Source organism: Panicum virgatum, chromosome 2K, assembly GCF_016808335.1.
Source record: "Panicum virgatum strain AP13 chromosome 2K, P.virgatum_v5, whole genome shotgun sequence".
Taxonomy (NCBI): Eukaryota; Viridiplantae; Streptophyta; class Magnoliopsida; order Poales; family Poaceae; genus Panicum; species Panicum virgatum.
The window spans coordinates 692,949-713,770 of NC_053137.1; the positions used below are offsets into that span (position 1 = coordinate 692,949).

Here is a 20,822-nt window from a genome sequence, read left to right on the forward strand (position 1 = left end):
CATGGAATGGCTCAAAGTTTTGAAAGCATTGCCAACTCACAATTTCTGCCCTTGCTTTCCTTGCTGTAGTCTGAACATTCGCTGTGCCCATGATACTCGCAGCCCTCTGTTTCCAGGAATAGAAGGCCACCAAAACAAGGGCAGCAGCACTGAAACTTTGAAGAAAACATGTCCAGAAAGACATGGTCAAATCCTGAAATCCTGAGGCCGGGACTCGTCCAGCTGTGGTGGCCGTCAACGAAAACCGGAAAGCCATGCATGCGTGGTGGCTGAATCTGAACGACTCTTGGGATTGAATGGCGCGCAGAGGATGATCATCGCCATTAGTGGATGATCGGTTCTTCCATCCAGGGGTGGTTCGGCAGGTTGCATTGAGGTGGTCGTGAAGAACAACAGGCAACTAGAGAGATGTCTACGCTGCCGGGCTTCCTGTCCGTGCGCGTGCTGCGAGGGGCGAACCTTGTTAGCCGTGATGCAAAGGGTAGCGATCCCTATGTTGTGCTCAACCTGGACGGCCAGGTATACATGCATGTTGATCAACTTGATTTCAGAGCTACCTGATTCGTTCGATTTTCTGAACATCGTTGCTCTGACTCTTTTTCTTTTTTGGCTTGCCATCTATTATCATTTATTACCGGTTCTTCAGAAACTGAAGACAGGCGTGATCAAGAAGACGGTTAACCCAGTCTGGAACGAGGATCTGACATTAGCTGTCAAGAACGCATCAACACCCATCAAGCTGGTGAGCATCTGCATCTCCTCGTCCGACCCAGTCCTTCAAATTCAATGACACCACTTGCGCGCACAACTGGAACGCAGGAGGTCTTCGACAAGGACACCTTCAGCAAAGACGACCAGATGGGCGACGCGGAGTTCGACATCGAGGCGCTGATGCAGATCATCCAGATGGACCTGGAGGACATCCGCAGCGGCACCGTGGTCCGCACCGTGCGCCCCGGCAGTCACTGCTGCCTGGCGGACGAGAGCCACATCGTCTGGGAGAACGGCCAGGTGGTGCAGGACCTCCTCCTCAAGCTCAGGAATGTGGAGACCGGCGTCGTGCACCTGCAGCTCAGATGGGTCAGCATCCCAGGTAACAACTCTGCAATAGCACTGCTACTACAAATTCAGACTTGCTCTAGACACAGCAACTTGCCAAGGACATATGAACTTTACATTCTCGCTGTAGTAGATCACAGATGGTGAGTGCTGATGAATTTCATTTTACGTCAGGCTGAAGAAACTGAACTGCTGTCATTGAATTTGCGCGATAGGTATGCAAACTTACAATGCTAATGGTCTGACTGTATCTAGTGCATCAGCATTGCCACTAGTAACATTATTTCATCTGGATTTTGCGCCACCGACAGAAGTTTAACTGACTCGATCTGGTATTGCAGATTTGGCCTGATACCCAGTGTGAGCATTAAGGGAGACGTCAATCAGACAAGCAAAACATCCATCCCGTATATCAGTCTGCTAGATGTTTTTTTTTTAATTTCAGTACCTACTATTATTTCAGTATTCTGCTTTCTTGTGTGATTATAACATATACCGGGGGTACATGCTGTTGATTTACTCGATATGATGATTTACTCTTTGATCGATACAACTCCAAATTGTTTTGCATCTTGCATTGGGCAATGCAGCCCAGATTGAACGAGTGTCTTTCTTAGTGGACACCGGTATGTTTTCTTTTTAGATAGAGGAAAAAGTTTTGTGGAGTGAAGATTGAAGAGTGTCAAAAGCAGGGAAAGTGTTCCTTTTGCTTCAGTCTTCACTTTGCGGTGATTTATGTATGCGATCAGGATGAGGCCATGGACCATTGTGAAGTCGTAAATAATCCGCACTCTGAATTTCTGTCCCCGGTTTTCGATAGTTGTTGCAGCAGTTGGTGTCTGACGAGCATTTGGGGCTACTTTTACCCTCACCAGCTGGTTGTTCCTCTTAAACAGAAATAAATCTCCCCTCTTTCGTGTTGTTGACATTGACATTGACACCTGTCTAAAGAAGAGAGAGTGCTCGATGAGAGAGAAGAATGCTAGAGTGATGCTTGCATTGATGGATCTCGGCATGTGCTTAAGAAATCGGTCAGCGTTAACTCCCGAACGCATTCGATTGATGCTACGAATATATCTGTGCCTTCCATCCTAGGACGTCACGTGCGGCCTGCAACTGTTTGCTTTCCTCCTGCCATTGGATTGATCCTGATAAACGGTAAGGTGTTGGTTCAGAGCGCCGGCAAAGCAACCATCACTGCCCATGGCTAGCAATGGCGTTATCGCTGAAGTTTGCGTTTCATCAGGAGAAGAGAAGGTCCGTGGCGGCGATGACAAACTAGATACCATACCACCAACTTTTTACACTGATTTCTAGTTTCGATGCAGTAGCTCTTATCGGACAGAACCGGTATAATTAAGAAAATTAATTATATTGGGTTCATAGATTGTGTGCTTCTGCTGTCATGTGTTGAGTTGCAGTTGATTCCATCATCTTGTTATCTAAGGGCATGAGCAATGTACTAGTACATTGTGTTGGAGTGGTAAGCAAGGCTGGGAATTTTTTTTAACGCAATAAGCATGGGATCCAGCCAAGCAGTAAAAAGTTGAGTGAAATTCCACAAGGGAACATATCTGGTGGAAACCACACTCTTCGTGAAAACTCATGCAAACCACGGTAAAAGTCATCTAAATTCACGAAAAAAATCACACATGTAGATGATATGATGATACACAACCTTGTAAAATATTCTGTTCAAACTCAACTTCGTTTGTAAGATATAAAAATAACAAATTTATCTCACAAAAAAAGTCGAGTTTGGACAAGATATTTTACAAGATTGTGTATCATCATATCATCTACATATGTGATTTTTTTAATTTAGATGACTTTTTTGTTATGATTTGCATAGATTTTCATGAAAGTTTAGTTTGCACCAGATATGTTCTCATTCCACAATGATTACCTTTTGGTGCGGTAAACAAGGTGACAAAGTGGAGCAGCAACGGCTACAAGCCCAACCAGTCTAGCGAAAATAGATATATTGTGTTTTAATCCTTTAGTGCCGGTAGTTGTTCCATTCGACTCCCACAATGCTTACTACTCCATCTGTTCCAAATTATAAGTTATTTTAAAAATTTTGAAGAGTCAAACTATCTTAAAGTTTGACTAAAATTATAGAGAGAAATATAAAGATTTATAACAGCAAATAGGTGCACTATGAAATATATAGCTAATAAAGAATCTAATAATACTTAATTGGTGTTATTATGTTGTCATATAAATTTGGTCAAACATAAAAAAAATTGACTCTCCAAAATTCTTGAAATGACTTATAGTTTAGAATGGAGGGAGTACCTGATTTTTCAATCCAGTGGGTCGAGATGGGATTGATTTATTGTCATGGAGTGGATGATTAGTACAGGAGGGGGTTACTGCCGGGAGGAGGGAAAGTCCAGATTCATTCTGGAAGGTTCATGCGGTCAACGGCGTGAGTGGGGCGTGTGTTGGGTGGGTGGGTCAGTCGGTCACAGCTAGCAGCGCAGCGCCGCGCGTGAGCACGCTGCGTGTGGGCCCCGCCGCCGGCGATCTCCAGCCACCAGTAGCGTCGTGCCGAAGCGGGAATCGGATGGGCGGGCCCTGCCCCCGGCGGACGGACGGTCCAGATGCACCCCACCCGGGCTGTCGGGCTTGGATTCGATTTTGACCGGTCCGCGGCCGACCTGCCCCTTAATTAAAGGCGTCGCGTCGGCGCGGCGGCCGCGGCTTTTTTTCTTCTTCTTCTTTCTCCACCCCGCACCCCGCACCCCGCAGCCCAAGCGAGGGAGGGAGGACGGAGGAGAGGCTCCGCCGGAATAACCAACCAAACCCTTGTCGCGCTCCCCGCAGCCGGAGCAGCAGCAGCCATGGGCGGCGGCAACGGCCAGAAGTCCAAGATGGCCCGCGAGAGGAACGCCGAGAAGAACAAGGCATCCAAGGGTACCAGATCCCTCCCCTCCCCCCCGTCGATTCGTCTCGATCCATCACCTCCGTCCGTCACATAAATTGGGGCTTCTACTCCATTCCTTGCAGGCAGCCAGCTCGAGGCCAACAAGAAGGCCATGAACATCCAGGTGCGCGCCGTGCTTGATTCGGATTCCCCCCTTCTCCCTCCTTTGCTGCCCCCGCGCCCGATCTGCCGCCCTATGCCTCTGCTACTAGAGGGGATTTTTGCACTGACTGGCGAGGGATTCCATGGATTGCCTGCCTGATTTTCGCCCGGATTAAACAACTAGAGGGGATGGGGATGGGGATGGGGATGGGGATGGGGGCCACATCACAACGCAACGCGCTTAATTAATTGCTCATCATCACTCGATCCGGACCTAAAATTCCAGGAAATACAACCGCCGATCCACTGGTTCCGTTGCAAAATCCTCACTCGTTTCGTTTGTGTATGTGTATGGACCTCAGCTTTTCATGGGTAGCAGTAGCGCCTACCTTCATCAGGGCTGCAACCTGCTGCCTTTGGTTTCTGTACCAACTAGGAGTTCACCTTCCTGCTGCGCTGCTGGTACCGTCTTACATCCTGCCAACTTCATTGTTGGGGGGATTGGATTGACCACTGCACAGCATCTAGTCCGCAAGTCTCGAATCCAATCGCAAGCATTATTTGCCTGCACCTGTAGTAGTAGTAGGCGAGTTCAGCGTACCAGCTTAGCTATCCTCAGGGATGTTAACCCATGCTTTGCATCCGTCAGGTCGATTACCTTACCTTAGGTACCATCAAACCGGTTTTTGCTTAGCAGTGTCGCATCAATGAGCCGGCTAGCTAATGGTTGGGTCTTGTTCACCAACATCACAACTTGACCCCAACTCTTCTAGCCTACCTTCAATTAGCCATGATAGTGATAGGCAAGTCCTTTTTTCTTAACCCCCCATGAACTTGCAAACTCACCACTAGTCACTACTGCACTGGATACTGGACGCTTGGCAATTCTCACTTTTCAGATAGCTCTTGCAAATAACATGTTGGTTGCCTGCATTTTGTCTGATGTACCTAACGTACCATATATGATTTCTTCAAACATTTCTGATACCCTCCTTGTGAGCTGATCATCTTGAAAATTTCTTCCATGCAGTGCAAAATCTGCATGCAGACCTTCATCTGCACAACCTCTGAGGCCAAGTGCAAAGAGCACGCGGAGGCGAGGCATCCCAAGAACGACCTCTACCAGTGCTTCCCCCACCTCAAGAACTAGTACGCGGCAGCATATGCTGATCTGACAAGAGGCATATGCTCTACCGGAACCCCAAAGAGAAAACTTTCGCGATCCACTAGTATTGTTATCATCATCATGTGCGTAATGACTGGTTGCTCTGTATTACGGGTCTGAACTGCTGTCACAGCTGCTGCTTCGGTTGTGTTTGCCCATCTAAATATGTAATGTAACCGATCGCTGTCAACCTGTTGCGTTACAACATCGATTGTGTGGATTTGTGATGCCCGTGCTTGCTCAATAATTTCACCGTGTCCTGTGTTCTGAATTTGTGCGTGTTGTGGAACCATGAAATCTTGGGATTTTGATTTTAGAAGAATCCATGCCTGCATCCAATCTCGTCAGGCTGGCTGTAAAGCAGAGACATGTCACTATGATGATCAACTGATAAATCACCTGGAAGTCCATTTAAGCAAAATTTGACAAGTTGTCTTTGGTTTCTTGGCTCAACCTTGCTAGATAGTGAAAGGAAGGAAACATTTACAAGGGCAAAGGGTGCCCTAAGAAATGCCGTGTTTGGTGGCACCCTTTTTCCCTTGTAAATTAGGGTAATGCGAAGAAATAGCCCACAAGAGCTCGATGGAGTCCAAACAAAAGGTTGGTATTCTTTACAAGATCAACAATACAGTATTACAATCTGCGAACAGATAACCTTTTATGGCAAACACCTTACATGAATAATGTTCGCAATCACATCTCAAGCTCACAACCAGAATAAATTTGCGTTCCTTCTCAAAATGCGGTTAAAGACAGGCTACAACAGAGGCTCCCTCGCAATCTTTTGTTTCTGTCAATGACCCAACCGCTATTATATGACTTGAAGATCGATGGATTGCAGCTGATGATCTGTTAGCGCATCTCTGCCCTTGCCTGTTATGCGCGTGTCCTGCTATTTTCTGCGGCTCTCACTTGTTGGAAGTATGGGTGCACCTACAGAATACAAGTATCCAGTATAAGATGAGACAGACTGGAAATACTAGGCAGCATAAATCAATTAAATGTGCTGGGCCTTATAAATTTGCGTGCAAAAGCTCTGGCACAGAAACCAAAATGCTCAGCCAAAACCAAAATGCTCAGCCAAAAATACCATGCACAACTGAGAATCTGGAGACCTTTTGTTTGAGTGATACTAGACTAGTAAAATATCAGACGGGATGTTTAGACTATCAAGCAGCCAGTTACATTTGAGTTGTCACACAACAAAATTAGCATAACACTTACCATTGCTTCACGTGCAGTAAGCCTGTCCTGGTGATCATAACGCAGAAGCTTGTCGAGGAAATCTATGGCCTACAGATAAACAAAGAAATCAAGCTAGAGCCAAGAACTACTGATCCTAGTTAAGTAAATTTGAAATGCAAGAGCCATTAGCCCACACCTCAGGAGATACTAGGTGTTGGTTATCCGCATTAATAAACTTCGACCAGGGTTTCCTGCTATGCCTGCATCCAAAAAAGGATGTAAATATACTTCACATAAATAATTATCTTGCATCAAAGGTCTGGTGAGCCATGGTATATTGGTATCCTGTACCTTCCAACGAGGGCTTCAAGCTGAGGGTCAAGCTCAATTCTGTACTTGTTCAAATAAGCATTCAGCCCATCTGTTCCAAGTACCTGATAATAAAGGAAGGTGACAATAATTAATGCTGATGCTTCAAAAAGTTCTGCAGATACAGCAGCAGTAATGGTCTCATAACACAATATATCAGCGGATATGAACAAACGTAGCAACAAGTAAATATGCAGGCACATACTAAAAGTAAACAACTAATTAATTTCCAGACTATAAGTTCATTCAGAAAAGAACAGTCCAAACTGTTGCTTCTGAATGTAATGGGGCTAACAGCGACAGATCAAATGATGTTGCTGGCTACAGCACATGGAAAACATAAGCAGCATAGATAGTAAACGAAAAAAAAAACTTAAGCAATACCTTAGCAATCTTAACAAGCTGATCATGGTTGTCATGGCCATAGAAAAATGGTTCCTTACGAAATATCTGCAGTTGGCAGCATAGGGTAAACAATGAAATATCAGTAATTTCAAATAAAACACCCAAAACATATGAAGCTATGGACAACTGATAGGTAGAATAATCATGTGAACAATACCATTCCAGCAAACATGCAGCCAAGACTCCACATGTCCAAAGAGTAGTCATAATCTTGCAAGTCAACAAGAAGCTCAGGTCCCTTGAAGTACCTGAATTCCAGTTGATAAATAAAAATGAAAAACGTTGAGGAAGAAAGGGTGAGGAAGGTCGAAGAGAAAATATGGAAACTGCATGCTCTAGAGTCCATATGATTCACTGTGGAATGTCATTCATTTTATTCTGTGACAACAGAAGCCATAAGTGCAGTCAAAATATCACCATTTAACGTAATGTTCTTAATCTATATGTTTGCTGAAAAAATGTGCATGAATGAACAACAATTCACAAAAATTAAATGTGCATGAATGAACCACAATTCACAAAAATGTGAGTTCAAAACAAGAGAAAACAACTGCAATTTAGTCTTGTAATAAAGGCATAAAAATTTAGAAATAATAGTGCATGAAGTATATTATAGTCTCACTAATTGCAACTTCAAAATTCCACACTACAAAGGTTTTGCCATAAATTAGTCAGTGCAATAATGCTGAACTAGCAATACGATTTTTTTATTGAAAGTGACCAGCAATTACAATTTGGAAAGGACTGCAGCTACCTTGAGGCAACACGGACATTATATTCCTTGCCGGGATGATAGAATTCAGCAAGGCCCCAATCTATCAGCCGGAGTTTACGAAGCTCATGATCTATCATAACATTGTGAGGCTTCACATCTCGGTGCATAATACCTTGTGAATGGCAGTAATCTAATGCCTGTGCACATAAAACAGAAACAGTAAGATAAATGGAGCCAGACTCACTAATAGTTACTTGATAATCAGATCAAAAGTAACTTGGTGTGGTCATTTGCTACATATGCAGAGTTCCATTTCCTTCACAATGAACCCCAAAAAGAAACTATTGGGACATTGGAGCTCAACAGCTTCTACAACAACAACAACAACATAGCCTTTTTTCCCAAGCAAGTTGGGGTAGGCTAGAGATGAAACCCGAAAGAAATAAGTTCAAGGTTCAGACACATTGATAGCTAGTCTCCAAGCGCTCCTATCCAAAGCTATCTCTTTAGAGATGTTCCAATCCTTAAGGTCTCTCTTAACCGACTCATCCCACGTCAGTTTAGGTCTACCTCTACCCCTCTTTACATTATCGACTAGCTCAAGGATCCCATTACGCACCGGCGCCTCAGGAGGCCTTCGTTGGACATGTCCAAACCATCTCAGCCGATGCTGAGTAAGTTTCTCCTCAATTGGTGCCACCCCGACCCTATCCCGAATAACTTCGTTACGGACTCTATCCCTCCGTGTGTGCCCGCAAAACCACCGCAACATCCGCATCTCTGCTACACTCAGTTGCTGCACATGTCGTCTTTTTGTAGGCCAACATTCAGCACCGTATAATATCGCCGGACGAATTGCTGTCCTATAGAATTTGCCTTTTAGCTTTTGTGGCACCCTCTTGTCACAAAGGATGCCAGAAGCTTGCCGCCATTTCAACCAGCCAGCTGAAATTCTATGCCTAACATCTTCATCAATGTCGCCATCCTTTTGTAACACCGATCCTAAATACCGAAACGTATCCTTCTGGACCACCACTTGCCCATCTAGACTAACGTCTCCCCCCTCATGCCTAGTCGCGCTGAAATCGCACATCATGTACTCGGTCTTGGTCCTACTAAGTCTGAACCCTTTCGACTCTAACGTGCGTCTCCACAGCTCTAACTTCCTATTAACCCCTGCCCTACTCTCGTCAACTAGCACCACATCATCAGCAAAGAGCATACACCAAGGGATCTCACCTTGTATATCCCTTGTGATCTCATCCATCACTAAAGCAAATAAATAAGCTCAACAGCTTCTAAATTACAAATGCTTCTTTACACAAACAACATAAACCAGGCCTGTACTCCAGAGCAAACTGAAGTTACCAAGACTTCTTTAGAGAAGGAAATAAATTAGCCATTAGCCTATTATGCAATAAGAAAAGCATGAGAACGAAACAAACCTTGAGTAACTCGTAGATGTAATAGCGAATGTCATAATCTGTCAATGTTGGGTACAGCACTTTGAAATCTGTGTTGTTGACATATTCAAAGATCAGGCTGGGTGTTTTTGAGTGCTGATCCCTAACAATATCAAGCAGCTTCACAATATTAGGGCCTCCACAAAGATTCTGAAGGATTTTAATTTCTCTTTTGATCTGCACCAGCACGAGAGGTGTAGGTTAAAATCGTTATAAGAATGCCATCAAAATCTAAACACGTGTAATGAAAACAGTAGCCTGTTCCTGCTAAGCTAGGAGGCTCAAGGGTTAACTATAAAGAACAAATAATAGGATTCAGGTCTACCTTCTTTTTCTTCACAGGCTTCAGGATCTTGATGATGCATTTCTCATTGTTGTTAACATTGATGCCCTCAAAGACTTCGCTGTACTTTCCTCTACCAACTTTCCTGACAACTTCATAGTCATCCTGCTCACTGGTCAAAGAGACATTATACTTGTCAGAAACCAATAATTTAATGGGTTAGGAAAGATAACTGCACAATATAGTAAAAAAGTTTAAAGCTGTCAGTTGCAGCATGACTGTCCAAAGGACTTAGAGTAATAACTAAATAAATGATTTAAAGTAGAATTGTAAATTTGTAATCATCATTATAAATATCAAGTGTCGTCATAATAAATATTAAGTGTTGACTACAGTCTTAAATTAACTGTAGGAGCTACGCGCATTTAGTAACAATGGGGATTGCAGCAGATTCCATTGCATGAACTGGATTTTATTCATTGTGTTGTGCATACAGAGCTGTTAATACAGCTGCAAAAGAGTTGTAGGTTGCTCCTTTCTTTCCCCCTTCAAGACTACACAGAATCAGCATATATGAAATACCCATATATGTTTTTTTTAAAGCACCTAGGAGCACTAGGGAGTCATGTAAGATTTCAAGCGCCCACGCTGACCGGACTCAACGCAGACGAGGTTGCCCGAGTAGTCTCGGAACGCACCATACTGAGGCACTCACATCACATGTGCACACACACTCACACACGCAAGCCTCAGCACCTGGTGGGAAAATCCCGCGTCAAGCAACGCTCGAACGCGGGATCGGTGGCCTCCACACCTGGAGTGCACACCACCCGAGCTACCGCTTGGTCCCAATACCCATATATGTTACCGAGTTAGTAATAACGGAAGCTGGCTGGCTACAACTACGGACACCGAAACCAGTTTAATGGAAGCCAAATCAATCAACAAACTGCAAAACTAAGGAAAGGAGCACGCGGTCATGCAAGATCCCAAACTAACTCAGCTTCTTAATTAAGGTGAATGGCAAAAGTAATACATTCACTTCTTCAAAAAAAAGTAATACATTCGCAACATAAGCATGCGATGAATCTTCCATTAAATCTCTGTTAAATACCTTTAAGCTCATAAATAACGCTTCGAAACCTTAACATTTAGCGGCGGATACAGCACGACGGGAGGGTACAATTAAATAGCACCTATGTTATCAGGGAGTTCAGCCAGCCTAACTAGCTCAATACCATGCCAGTTGCCCGATTACTACTAAATTGAACATGTGGGTGCCTAACAAATCACACGATCCAATCAAGATAAGCATGGGGGCAATCACAACCACGTCTTTGAACTCCACCTGAACAGCCTACTGAGCCTAACCCTACGAACCGACCAAACAATTCGCCACAGGACAAACGCACGCTCGTACCGCCGTGAAAGAAAAAAAAACGAAACTTTAAGCTAGGGTTACGCGCGCCAGGGGAGGAGGATTCGAGGGAGGGAACGGGAAGGGATGATGACTGACCCCCATTGGACGGTGAGCGCCTCGTAGTCCCAGTACTCCTTGGGGCGCAGCACGTTGACGTCGGTGTAGACCCTGGCCTTGGACATGGCGGCCGGCCGATCCGGATCCGGCGGCGGTCGCGACGGCTCCGGGAGGGAGCAGCGAACAACTAGGGCTGGGCGTTGGACAGGCGGCCACCACCTCCGGCGGCGAGGCGGGGCTAGGGTTTCGACGAGGAGGGGTAGGGGGGGGGGGGGGGGGGGGGGGGGGGGGGGGGAAGGGAGGAAGGAATCTGCTCCTCCTTGTCTTTCCTCTTCTCCTGTCACGGAAAAAGAAAAGGAGTTTTGGGGATATTAGGTGGTGGGGACACGTGAGATGCGGTGGCTGACGTGTGGGCCCCACGCGGCGTTGTCCGCTTGCGGGGGATGGCGAGTGGAAGCCGAAAGGGCAAGGGAAAGGGATGGCGGTGGGGTCCACTTGACCTGACAGGCCCATCAGATTCCTCATTTTCTCGCTCGACGACGGCGATCGGTCGACATCATCTCCGTCTCCGTCTCCGTCTCCGTCTCCATGTCCGGCCGACCGAGAAGGAAGATTGCGAGCTGACCATTTGTTTGAGCCTGCGGCATAGTTGATTTTCAGCTGGAAATAATTAACAGTTGCCTCAACAAAAGAAAAGGAGGCACTCGCAGTGAAGCGAGGCTTGAAACGTCGTTTCAACCATTAAATTTAGACGATGCTTGATCTCAGTTTTCTACTGCAACGTGCAGCATATGGATGCCCAAAATGATCGGAACTAGATTTCCGATAAAATAATAACAGAGCGCTCCGACCAACAGAGCTCACCACAGGGCGGCTGCTCAGGTTCAACAGCGGACCCCGTTAAAAAAAAAATGGCAGCGGATCACCCTCGCTCAAGCGAGTCAGACAGGTGGATAGAAGCTAGCTCATATGGGCGTATCGGACACTGATTGCATCACAGACGAACAGCAGAGGTACTAGCTACAATTGGTCAGTTTCTTTCACTCGACAAAAATTGCCTTTGATTTCGTGAATTTCTTCGGAATTCGATACTTGAAGCCTGAACATGCAGGGTAGGGTGCCGAGAAAACCGAGCCTAAAATCCTCATTCCTCTGTCCAACGATGCTAGTTGTGTTGAACGAGAGCCTGACCAACGTGACAAAGGCCCCCAGATAGATGGGCCGCCGCCGTCCTCCACACCTCATCGGTCGCCAATTTGATGGCGGCCGGTGCACTCCAGGACGTACGGACATAAAATTAATCGCTTGGTAATTTTAATTCGGACATCCACAGGCCGGCAGTGTGTCTATCCGTGTAGTGTTCTCCGATCTTTCTTGACCTGCTTTCAAGTTTCAAATACAGTACAGTAGTATAGACAGCAGTTTTTACAGTATGAAGACCCATCATCGATCCCTACCGCTGTGTCATTCCAACCTCTAAAAATTGCAAATCGACCGTTTAGATCCTCAAATTTATTCATCTGAGTTATCTCATTTCTCAAACTTGTTCGGTTGTGTCATTCCGGTCCGTAAACTTAGAAACCACTTATTTAGGTCCTCAAACTTGTTCAGTTGTGTCGTCTCTATTCCTAAACTTGACTTTGAGTCTCATCTAGATCAAAACAATACTATCTAAAAACTCTATATCAAAAAAAATTCATAACTTTTTCATATAAACTCGAATGAAGATAAATGTTATATTAAAATTGTAGCTCTCGGCTCGATCTAAAACTTTGTAATTGAAAAGTTTTTGAATTAAAATTATTTAGGGTCCAAAATATTATTGTAAGTCTATAGATTTTAAAATTTAAAATTAAATTTTGGGGTACTAAACGACTTCAAATAAAAAACTTTTCAACTACAAAGTTATAGACCATGTCGAGGGCTATGATTTTGATATAAAGTTTATCTTTATTCGAATTCATATGAAAAAGTTTTGAATTATATTTTAATATATAGTTTTTAGATCGTATTATTTTAATCCAAATGAGACTCAAAACTACATTTAGGGACTGAGATGACACAACTGAACAAGTTTATGGACCTAAATGGGTAATTTCTAAGTTTAAAGACCGGGATGACATGGCCGAACAAATTTGAAAACCTAACAGTCGATTTGCGAATTTAGAGACCGGGATGGCACAACACAACCAAACAATTTTAGGGATGAACTTCACTCTAGTATATATAAAAAAAGACAGCACAAGTACTGCGTGGCATATGCATTGCATACTAGGTGACGCAGCGACGGCGAACCTGACCAACGTGATGACAAAGCAGCATTTCAGATGAGTGGCCGCCGCCGCCGCCGCCAAAAGCAAGCTCCTCGCCGACCGTTCCACAGCCAAGGAAGAAGAAGGTAGAATATCGTCATGTAGGACCCTCAAGCTGCGGCAGGTAGCCGCCGTCGTCTGACTCTGACCTGACTAATAATAACCTGCAGCTGACGAGGTGCGATCCATGGCGATAAACCTGACCAGCGTGAGGAAGTTGTCGAGGTGAGCAGCCGCCGTCTCGACGCTTTGCGCTATCCTCATAAGCTCGTCGCCTGAGGTCGCCGCCGCCACAGTGGCGTGAGCTTGGACCGGAGGTGTAGCAGGCTGCTCATCAGGCGCCGGCAGAGCAGGCAGCACGCGGTCGGCTCTGTCCGCGACAACCTGCAGCTCGCGGCGCCACCTCGCCAGCCAGCGGCTGCCGTGGACCTCCACCCTGTCGCTGGCGTGAACGACTGCACGGATCTCATTCACCAGGCGTTGCAGCCTCTCCGTGTCCGGCTCCGACGTCAGAAGAGCTTGCCGATAGCTGTAGCTGCCATTGTCGGACTCCGACGAGGTGTCGTCGTCGTCGTCCAGCCCACCTGTCCTCCTGCAGCTCCCGTCTTGGTCGCTGGCACCGCCGTCGTCTTCCGTAGCCGACATCTGGATTTGCAGCTGGAGCAGCTTGAGGAAGTTAGCGATGGTGGAGGAGACCCGCTCCACCCTCGCCAGCGCGCGGTCCGGCTCGTCCTCGTCGTCGTCGCCTGCAGGGCCACGCTGCAGCACGTCCTCGCCGTGGAGGGCGGCGGCGCGCATCTCGGAGAGCCACGTGAGCAGCGACAGGTTGCGGATTCGCACCCGCTGGGCCTGCTCCACGACGGCCTTGAGCATGATGACCTGCATGCTCAAGCGCCCCAGCTGCCGCTGGCGGCGGCCTCGGGCTCGACCACGCTCGGCTTTGCACAACGACAGTACATGTCGAGCGCCGTGGAGATGATCCAGTCGATGACTGCGCCGATCACCGCCGAGAGCACAACGTCTGCCTCCTTGGGCCAAGACATTGCTGCCTCCTGTCAGCTGCTTGCTTCAGCTTGTGCTAAGCTGGTCTACTAATAAGCCTGTCAGTGTACAATGCAACTTCTCCCATCCCATATATGGCACGATCGATGGAATCAAGGCCGGCATTTAGTCTCATGCATCTCCGATCCAGGCATGCGTCTTGAATTGTAACCAATAATGTTTAAAATATTTTTTTGATATGAATCAGACATTTTTCTGGTGTCTTTCTAAAAAAATAATATTTAAAATATATAGCCGGCTAGTATTGCTAATTCTGATCGAGGAGGGTGTCTCTATTATATATATTATATTATTTGTCCCATATATGCAATTTAGGTGCTAAGTTTCACTTCACTATTTCCAATGCGGCCATGTCATATAGAATTGGATGAAAAAACCACCTCTACAATGCACAGCTTCATTCCCTTGTTTGTTGTTTCCTAGGGTACAGTACATGCAACAAGACACAAAGCAAATTTACCTTAGAGCGACGTACGTACTTAATTTTGTGTCTTGTAATTGGCATCTATAATTGGTAGTCAAGGGCCTGTTTGGAGGAGCTAAAATTATTGAGTGATAAACTTTAGCACATATATATACTAAAGTTTTTAAGTCTTTGCTAAAGTTTAGACCACCCTATTAGCCACCATGTTTGGGTTAAACTAGTGCTAAAATTTAACGCTTTGACTCATTAGAACTTGAATCCAAGCAAATTCTAAATAATCTCGTGAGTGTGAACGAAGAGGCACTTCCTTTTGCTTTCCTTGTTGAGGGAGTGTAGGAAAGGCACTTGTAAATTTGTAATCTCTCTCTATATAATTTCTCGCAAATAGGACGCCGTGGCGTCCAAGTACTGGGAGACCTTCATCACGGGTGAGCGCCACGCTTCACCTCTTCTTCCACGCACGACTGCTTCTTCGAGGGCTGCTCGTAGGGATGATAATGGGTCATGACCTTAATGATCTCTTCACAATCCAACAATATCTCAAAATTATATAAGATTAGAGCCAATCTCTTTTAGAGCCTGACAATTAAATTTTCTAGTTTAAAATTTTGAACCCTTCACCACATCTAGTTGCGCGACGCCTCTGTGGTGGTGGCGTCGACGCCCAACTCCACCGCGCCCGGCGAACCTGGCCCTTGCCGGCAAGGTGCCGGGCCGGGTCTCTTGTGCGGATCGGAGTATCGGACATCCTCTCGATCGCCATGGCCGCCCGGGACGCCATCGTACGCCGTGGAGCTGGGGCGCCTCGACGGGCTGCGCTCGGCGGCGAGCAGCGTCGACGGGAAGCTGGCGCCGCTGTATGTCGTCCGACCTGGACCAGCTCACCGCGCCGTTCGCCGCCAACGGGCTGTCGTGGGAACGGACATGGTCCGCGGGGCACACGTTGGGGTTCGCGCACTGCGGCGCGCTCGCTGGGCGGATCCGGGCCGGAGCCGGCGCTGAACGCGAGCCTGGCCCAGGCGGCGTTGGACCAGGTGCTGCTGCCTGGGCCCAGAGCAGCGAGGCGTTCAGCCGGGCCTTCGGATCGGAGTCAAGACAGGGGCCACCCCAACCACGCCGTAACTGCGCATTGCTCGAATTGAGCCACTTTTGTACTTGTACATGTGTTAATGTGTACTATGCTGCTAATAAGCCTACAGCTACAGTAGCACTACAGCTCGAGTACATGGCATGGTGTGTACAGCAGGTACGAATGATCGATCGGAGCGGACGGTCCAGAATGATGAGTGGCACTCGTTACGACTTACTCCCCCGTACCCATAATTCTTGACGTTCTAGCCTACATGCGCGTTTTATCAAAAGTTGACATTCTGGCCGCGCGGGAGACTGGTTTGATGCGATTGCCCCTGTCCATTCGGTTCCACTCCCGCATGCATGCCGTCCGCTCCACTCCCGCATGGCAGTAGCATTGATATCGCGCGTGGGCCGGCTCTCCTCGTTTCTCTCCCGCGCGCATTGATCGCGCGCCTCCCTCGCGCCCCGTCTCCACGCGCAGCCAGGAATATCCCTCGCTCCATCTCATTTGGCCAAGCGCCGCCATGGATTCCAGCCGGAAGCTCGATCACGGCTCGGCGTCGGTGTCCGCAGACTCGGATGAGACGTTCGCCGAGGACGTGTTCGTCGCCGAGGAGGTCCAGCCGGTCTCCGCGGACGTCGAGGTCGCCGCGGACTCCGTCGAGCTCGTCGCGGACTCCGTTCTGGAGGTCGCGGACTCCGTCGAGTCACCGCCGTCGTCATCAACTTCATCGATGCCGCCGCCGTCGTCTTCGAGCGCCGGCAAGGGTGCGGTGTCGTCGTCATCTACAACATGTTCTACTTACCGATCGAAAAGCAAGGAAGCAAGGATGCAAGGAAACAAGAAAGCAAAGAAGCAAGAAAAGAAGCAAACTTACCGATGTCCTCCAGTAGAGGCTCATTGAGGTCCAGTACAGGCACGTTTAGATCGAAGGTCATTTGTGCGGGTGTTTTGTTTGTGTTGCAATCCGGCCAGGCGTATAAATATACGGACCCAATCGTCGTCCAAGCCGAAAACAAGGAGCAGCACCAAAAACTTCCAGCGAAAACGCGAGCGCGAAAACATCCACCGAGAAAAAATCGCGAAAACAAGGAGCGGCAAAACGTCCAGCGAGCGCCACACCGAAAACGTGAGCGCGAACGGCAAAAATCGCAGGTCCAGCGACAGCCCCGCACAGAGCCATGCAGTCCCATGAAAAACCCAAGCCGCAAAAAATTTTGAGGCCGCGGGGAATCGAACCTGCGCCACGCCGGTGACAGCAGCCATCACGCTGGGCTAGCGAATCCGCCCTTGGTTTGTTTCTCAGGTGAAGCATACCGCAACTACATTTAATAGGGGTAGACAGGGAAAAATTACCTCTTATTAATGACTCTTTGGTTACCACAATCATGTCCTAAACGTCAAGAATTGTGGGTATGGAGAGAGTACGACCATGTATGTACGCACGCGCACACACACCCCCTAGCGGACCATTTAATTTGGTAGGCAGCAGTGGCGGAGGTAGGATTGGGATCAAGGGGGCTGAATCAATGGAGTTAGGGATTGAGATGGATTTTTAATGGTGAATTAATATTTTTGCTACAGTATTTTGAGTGTAATTATTTGTTTTAGGGGGTCTGGAGCCCCCAGCCCCTGTGCATCCGCCGCTGGTAGGCAGGCAAGGCTAGGCCAGCGCATGTGTACCTACATGATGTGCACTTTGCGGACCACTTGTGGCCTGTCCGGCACCTCCTTTATTAATTAATTAACTTGCATTTGGTCGCAACCCATCGCCATCACCCTGCAGCGCTAGCTAGCTAGTTGGGTCCAAGTCCAATCGCACGTCCTGCTTGTGTGCTTGCAAAATTTTGCAAACCCTATGAGCTCGTGCAGCTGCATAGCAAATTAAAAGCAGTGGTACAAGCAGAAGCGACCACTACCAATGAATATGGAGACATATGCATGCATATGTCCTCATAGAGACCAAATATTTATTGAACTATTTGTGTTCATAAAATAAAATTTTGCTTTAGTTCCATAGGTTCTTTTTTAATTACACGATACAATGAGTAAAATTCACGGGCGGCCCTTGAACTTGGCCAAGAGTGTCATCCCGGTCCCTATACTTAAAAAATGACCATCTACGTACACTAACTCGGCTCACACGTCCGAGCGGCCCCCAGCGCGGACCCGCGCGCCTCCGTGGCATGCCACGCTGGAATACCATTTCGCAACCCCCCCCGCCCCCGCCCTGTTTCTTATCCTTCTCTCCCTCCTTTCTCTCCGCTCGCTCTGGTCGTCTCCTCCATTCGCCGCCGCCGCCGCCATTCGGGATGGAGGTGGTGTAGGCTGCGGGTAATCGGGACGGAGGGGGTATCGTCGGCCGCGGGCGATTGGGACGGCGGTGGAGTCGTCGTCCGCCGTGGTGGTCGACGATGGCGCCAAAATTGCGAGGGAAGGCCGACCCTGCGCCTACGTACGGTGAGTTAACCACTCCTCCTCAATCTTGTGTAATGGGCGATGCAGCGCAGCGGTCGATTTCGTGGTATTAGCTATAGAAAGATTCAAACTTAGGGTTTTGTGTTGTCGATTTGGAGGTTTAGGGTTTTGCTGGGGTTTTGGGTTCCCGTATATGTGCTTAATTGTGAATTTTTGTTCACCGTAGTTCCTAATTCAGATGAGTTCACAGTGGAGATTCACCATGGTGGTTTCTTTGTTGGGTCCGGACAGTTGAAGTCATATCTGGATGAACAGGTGAACTGGTTTGATCACTGTGAAGTTGATACTTGGTCGAAATTATGGTTGGAGGATATGCTAGAGCAGCTAGGGTACTCAAATGGGCAAGATTTGAAGTGTTACTGGTTGTTACCAGGGAAGGAAATTGCTGATGGTTTAAGGATCATATCTGGTGATGCAGACACCAATGCAATGTGTTCAGTGGTTGATAGGATTAAGAACTTGCTTATTCTTGAGCGTGAAGGAGGGCATCACGAAGTCTTGAACCCTCGTGACCTGGCCTTGCTGATTTTTCTTAAATCCCTTCAAGAGTTGTGCTTTGAAGTGCTCCCTGACCACCAAGTACTTTTGGCGCTCCTCCTCGTTGAGTTCCTCGATAGATGTGGAGATGTTGCCTTCGTCGAGGTCGATGATGACGCCCATCTTCTTTGAGAACTAGATTAGATCGGTTTAAAAATCAGATTAATCTGTCCCCAACGGAGTCGCCAAAAAGTGTGTTGACACTAATTTGCGCCAACACACTCGAAAACGCTAGAACGCACGGATCGTCGACACGATCTTCACCAACGGGCTCCCTGCGCATAGACCGGTCAGACCGGTTGTAGCGACCGGTCTGACCGGTACTCCAGGGAGATCCGCGAAAACCTAAAACCTCGAGCTCGAGAGGGACCCCGTCGGAGCTCGTGGATCTAGAGTTGTTCTGAGATCAGCAGGCTACTCAGAACATCCTCGAACGCCGTAGAGACGAGTGAAGAAAAGCAGATGAGATTGGAAAAATTAGGGTTTGGAGGTAAAAGGTAAAGGATAAATATGTGAATCGATTGGGATTACCCTCAATCGGCCGTGACCCTTCATATATATAGGGTGGGGAGGTCTGTACCCGTTATGAGTCGGAACCCTATTAAATCTCTTGTCAAAATACAACTCCTAACTCGGACTGGGCGTTTCGGACCGGTCTGGCCGGTCTCTGGACCGGTCTGACCGCCCTGGACCGGTCTGACCGGGGTGCAGGTCTTCCGGGAGGCATAACTCCCTCATCCGGACTCCGAATTGGACGTTCTATATATGCATTTTGATCGTCTCGACGAGATCTAAGCAATGGTGCAGTCCAATTTGCAATTTGACAAACTTGTCTAGTCTGGTCTGATCGGTTCATATGAGAGGTCTGACCGGTCTGTCCAGATTGCCCAGAAAACCTTAGTCGTGCCAATTTTGGGTGTTAACAGGCGGCCTGACAATATAGTTTGCTAATGCATCATCCGTGGATCGATCGACCAGGCCGGCGGGCCTTCGTACGCGGTGGAGCTGGGGCGGCTGGACGGGCTGAGCTCAAGGAAGAGCAGCGTGGACGGGAAGCTGCCGGCGCCCATCGTCAACCTGGACCAGCTGAACAAGATCTTCGCCGCCAACGGGCTCTCGCAGGCCGACATGATCGCCCTCTCCGGTACGTACGGTAACAACAAGCGACGATAGCTATAAAATTAATTCCAACCCCGTCTTACAAGCCAAGGCAACGGGCTCTGGTTAGTGATGATGCAGGCCGCTGTCAATCATCAGTGTTCAGTTGGCTCTGATGAGAAGCGCAGCACTTTGAGGAAATTGAAATTAAAAAAGAAGCTACCTTTCCACTTTGAGGATGGTGGGCGCGCTAACGCTGTGCCTGTAGAGAAGGCGTGGATGGTATGTGCTGTCAACACTATACCATTAGGGTAGTCATAGTGGCCGATAATTATATCGGGTGTAGGTTTGCTTGCCCCCCTTTTAATCATACAACACAGTTCAATCAAAAGGAAATTGCAAGGCTATCCGACGGCAGCCATACTGTTGAATAGTGTGGAAAGGACGGGTAGACTTACAAATAGTGTGGAAAGTCATGAATCATAGTTTATCCATAAAGATGGCTTAATATATAACCAGTTATTCAGATTTGCAAAGACTAAAGAAATTTACGTTGATCAAGAGCTATAGGATTTGCAAAGCATAAATGACTATATCATTGCATAGACACCAAATATAATAATAAGTATCAGTACCATGGCCTTGTTTGGTTCTCCTAGTGCACACAAGTCGAAAAAGGAATCT

At 47.3% G+C, this 20,822-nt stretch overlaps 4 protein-coding genes across 4 annotated transcripts; 3 read left to right on the forward strand and 1 right to left on the reverse strand.

The window, feature by feature from the left end:
• Positions 1-126: 126 nt before the first annotated feature.
• Positions 127-1,274, forward strand: LOC120660188 (protein C2-DOMAIN ABA-RELATED 4-like). The gene is made up of 4 exons (XM_039938601.1): positions 127-519; positions 647-742; positions 820-1,093; positions 1,234-1,274. The coding sequence occupies exons 1-4, from the start codon at positions 409-411 to the stop codon at positions 1,236-1,238; spliced, it is 486 nt and encodes a 161-aa protein (XP_039794535.1). The 5' UTR covers positions 127-408; the 3' UTR covers positions 1,239-1,274.
• A 2,451-nt stretch (positions 1,275-3,725) lies between these two features.
• Positions 3,726-5,526, forward strand: LOC120660194 (uncharacterized protein At2g23090-like). The gene is made up of 3 exons (XM_039938608.1): positions 3,726-3,978; positions 4,072-4,112; positions 5,121-5,526. Exons 1-3 carry the CDS (start codon positions 3,906-3,908, stop codon positions 5,238-5,240), a joined length of 234 nt encoding a protein of 77 aa, XP_039794542.1. The 5' UTR covers positions 3,726-3,905; the 3' UTR covers positions 5,241-5,526.
• A 312-nt stretch (positions 5,527-5,838) lies between these two features.
• Positions 5,839-11,547, reverse strand: LOC120660182 (casein kinase II subunit alpha). Its single transcript, XM_039938589.1, has 10 exons — positions 11,192-11,547; positions 9,718-9,847; positions 9,375-9,569; positions 7,969-8,126; positions 7,372-7,462; positions 7,194-7,259; positions 6,792-6,874; positions 6,637-6,700; positions 6,480-6,548; positions 5,839-6,188 (listed from the first exon to the last, which is right to left on the reverse strand). The coding sequence occupies exons 1-10, from the start codon at positions 11,275-11,277 to the stop codon at positions 6,132-6,134; spliced, it is 999 nt and encodes a 332-aa protein (XP_039794523.1). The 5' UTR covers positions 11,278-11,547; the 3' UTR covers positions 5,839-6,131.
• A 5,001-nt stretch (positions 11,548-16,548) lies between these two features.
• LOC120659178 lies at positions 16,549-20,213 on the forward strand. The gene is made up of 3 exons (XM_039937234.1): positions 16,549-16,792; positions 18,670-18,758; positions 20,019-20,213. The coding sequence occupies exons 1-3, from the start codon at positions 16,549-16,551 to the stop codon at positions 20,211-20,213; spliced, it is 528 nt and encodes a 175-aa protein (XP_039793168.1).
• Positions 20,214-20,822: the final 609 nt, after the last annotated feature.

Coding starts and splice junctions, on each gene's coding strand:
- LOC120660188 (XM_039938601.1), top strand. CDS start 409: ATGTCTACGCTGCCGGGCTTCCTGTCCGTGCGCGTGCTGCGAGGGGCG. Junction 520..646: donor TGCTCAACCTGGACGGCCAG/GTATACATGCAT, acceptor CCGGTTCTTCAG/AAACTGAAGACAGGCGTGAT. Junction 743..819: donor CATCAACACCCATCAAGCTG/GTGAGCATCTGC, acceptor ACTGGAACGCAG/GAGGTCTTCGACAAGGACAC.
- LOC120660194 (XM_039938608.1), top strand. CDS start 3,906: ATGGGCGGCGGCAACGGCCAGAAGTCCAAGATGGCCCGCGAGAGGAAC. Junction 3,979..4,071: donor GAAGAACAAGGCATCCAAGG/GTACCAGATCCC, acceptor CATTCCTTGCAG/GCAGCCAGCTCGAGGCCAAC. Junction 4,113..5,120: donor AGAAGGCCATGAACATCCAG/GTGCGCGCCGTG, acceptor TCTTCCATGCAG/TGCAAAATCTGCATGCAGAC.
- LOC120660182 (XM_039938589.1), bottom strand. CDS start 11,277: ATGTCCAAGGCCAGGGTCTACACCGACGTCAACGTGCTGCGCCCCAAG. Junction 9,848..11,191: donor GCGCTCACCGTCCAATGGGG/GTCAGTCATCAT, acceptor CTCTTTGACCAG/TGAGCAGGATGACTATGAAG. Junction 6,189..6,479: donor TTACTGCACGTGAAGCAATG/GTAAGTGTTATG, acceptor TGTATTCTGTAG/GTGCACCCATACTTCCAACA.
- LOC120659178 (XM_039937234.1), top strand. CDS start 16,549: ATGGATTCCAGCCGGAAGCTCGATCACGGCTCGGCGTCGGTGTCCGCA. Junction 16,793..18,669: donor GTCTTCGAGCGCCGGCAAGG/GTGCGGTGTCGT, acceptor TGTTCACCGTAG/TTCCTAATTCAGATGAGTTC. Junction 18,759..20,018: donor AGTCATATCTGGATGAACAG/GTGAACTGGTTT, acceptor TCGATCGACCAG/GCCGGCGGGCCTTCGTACGC.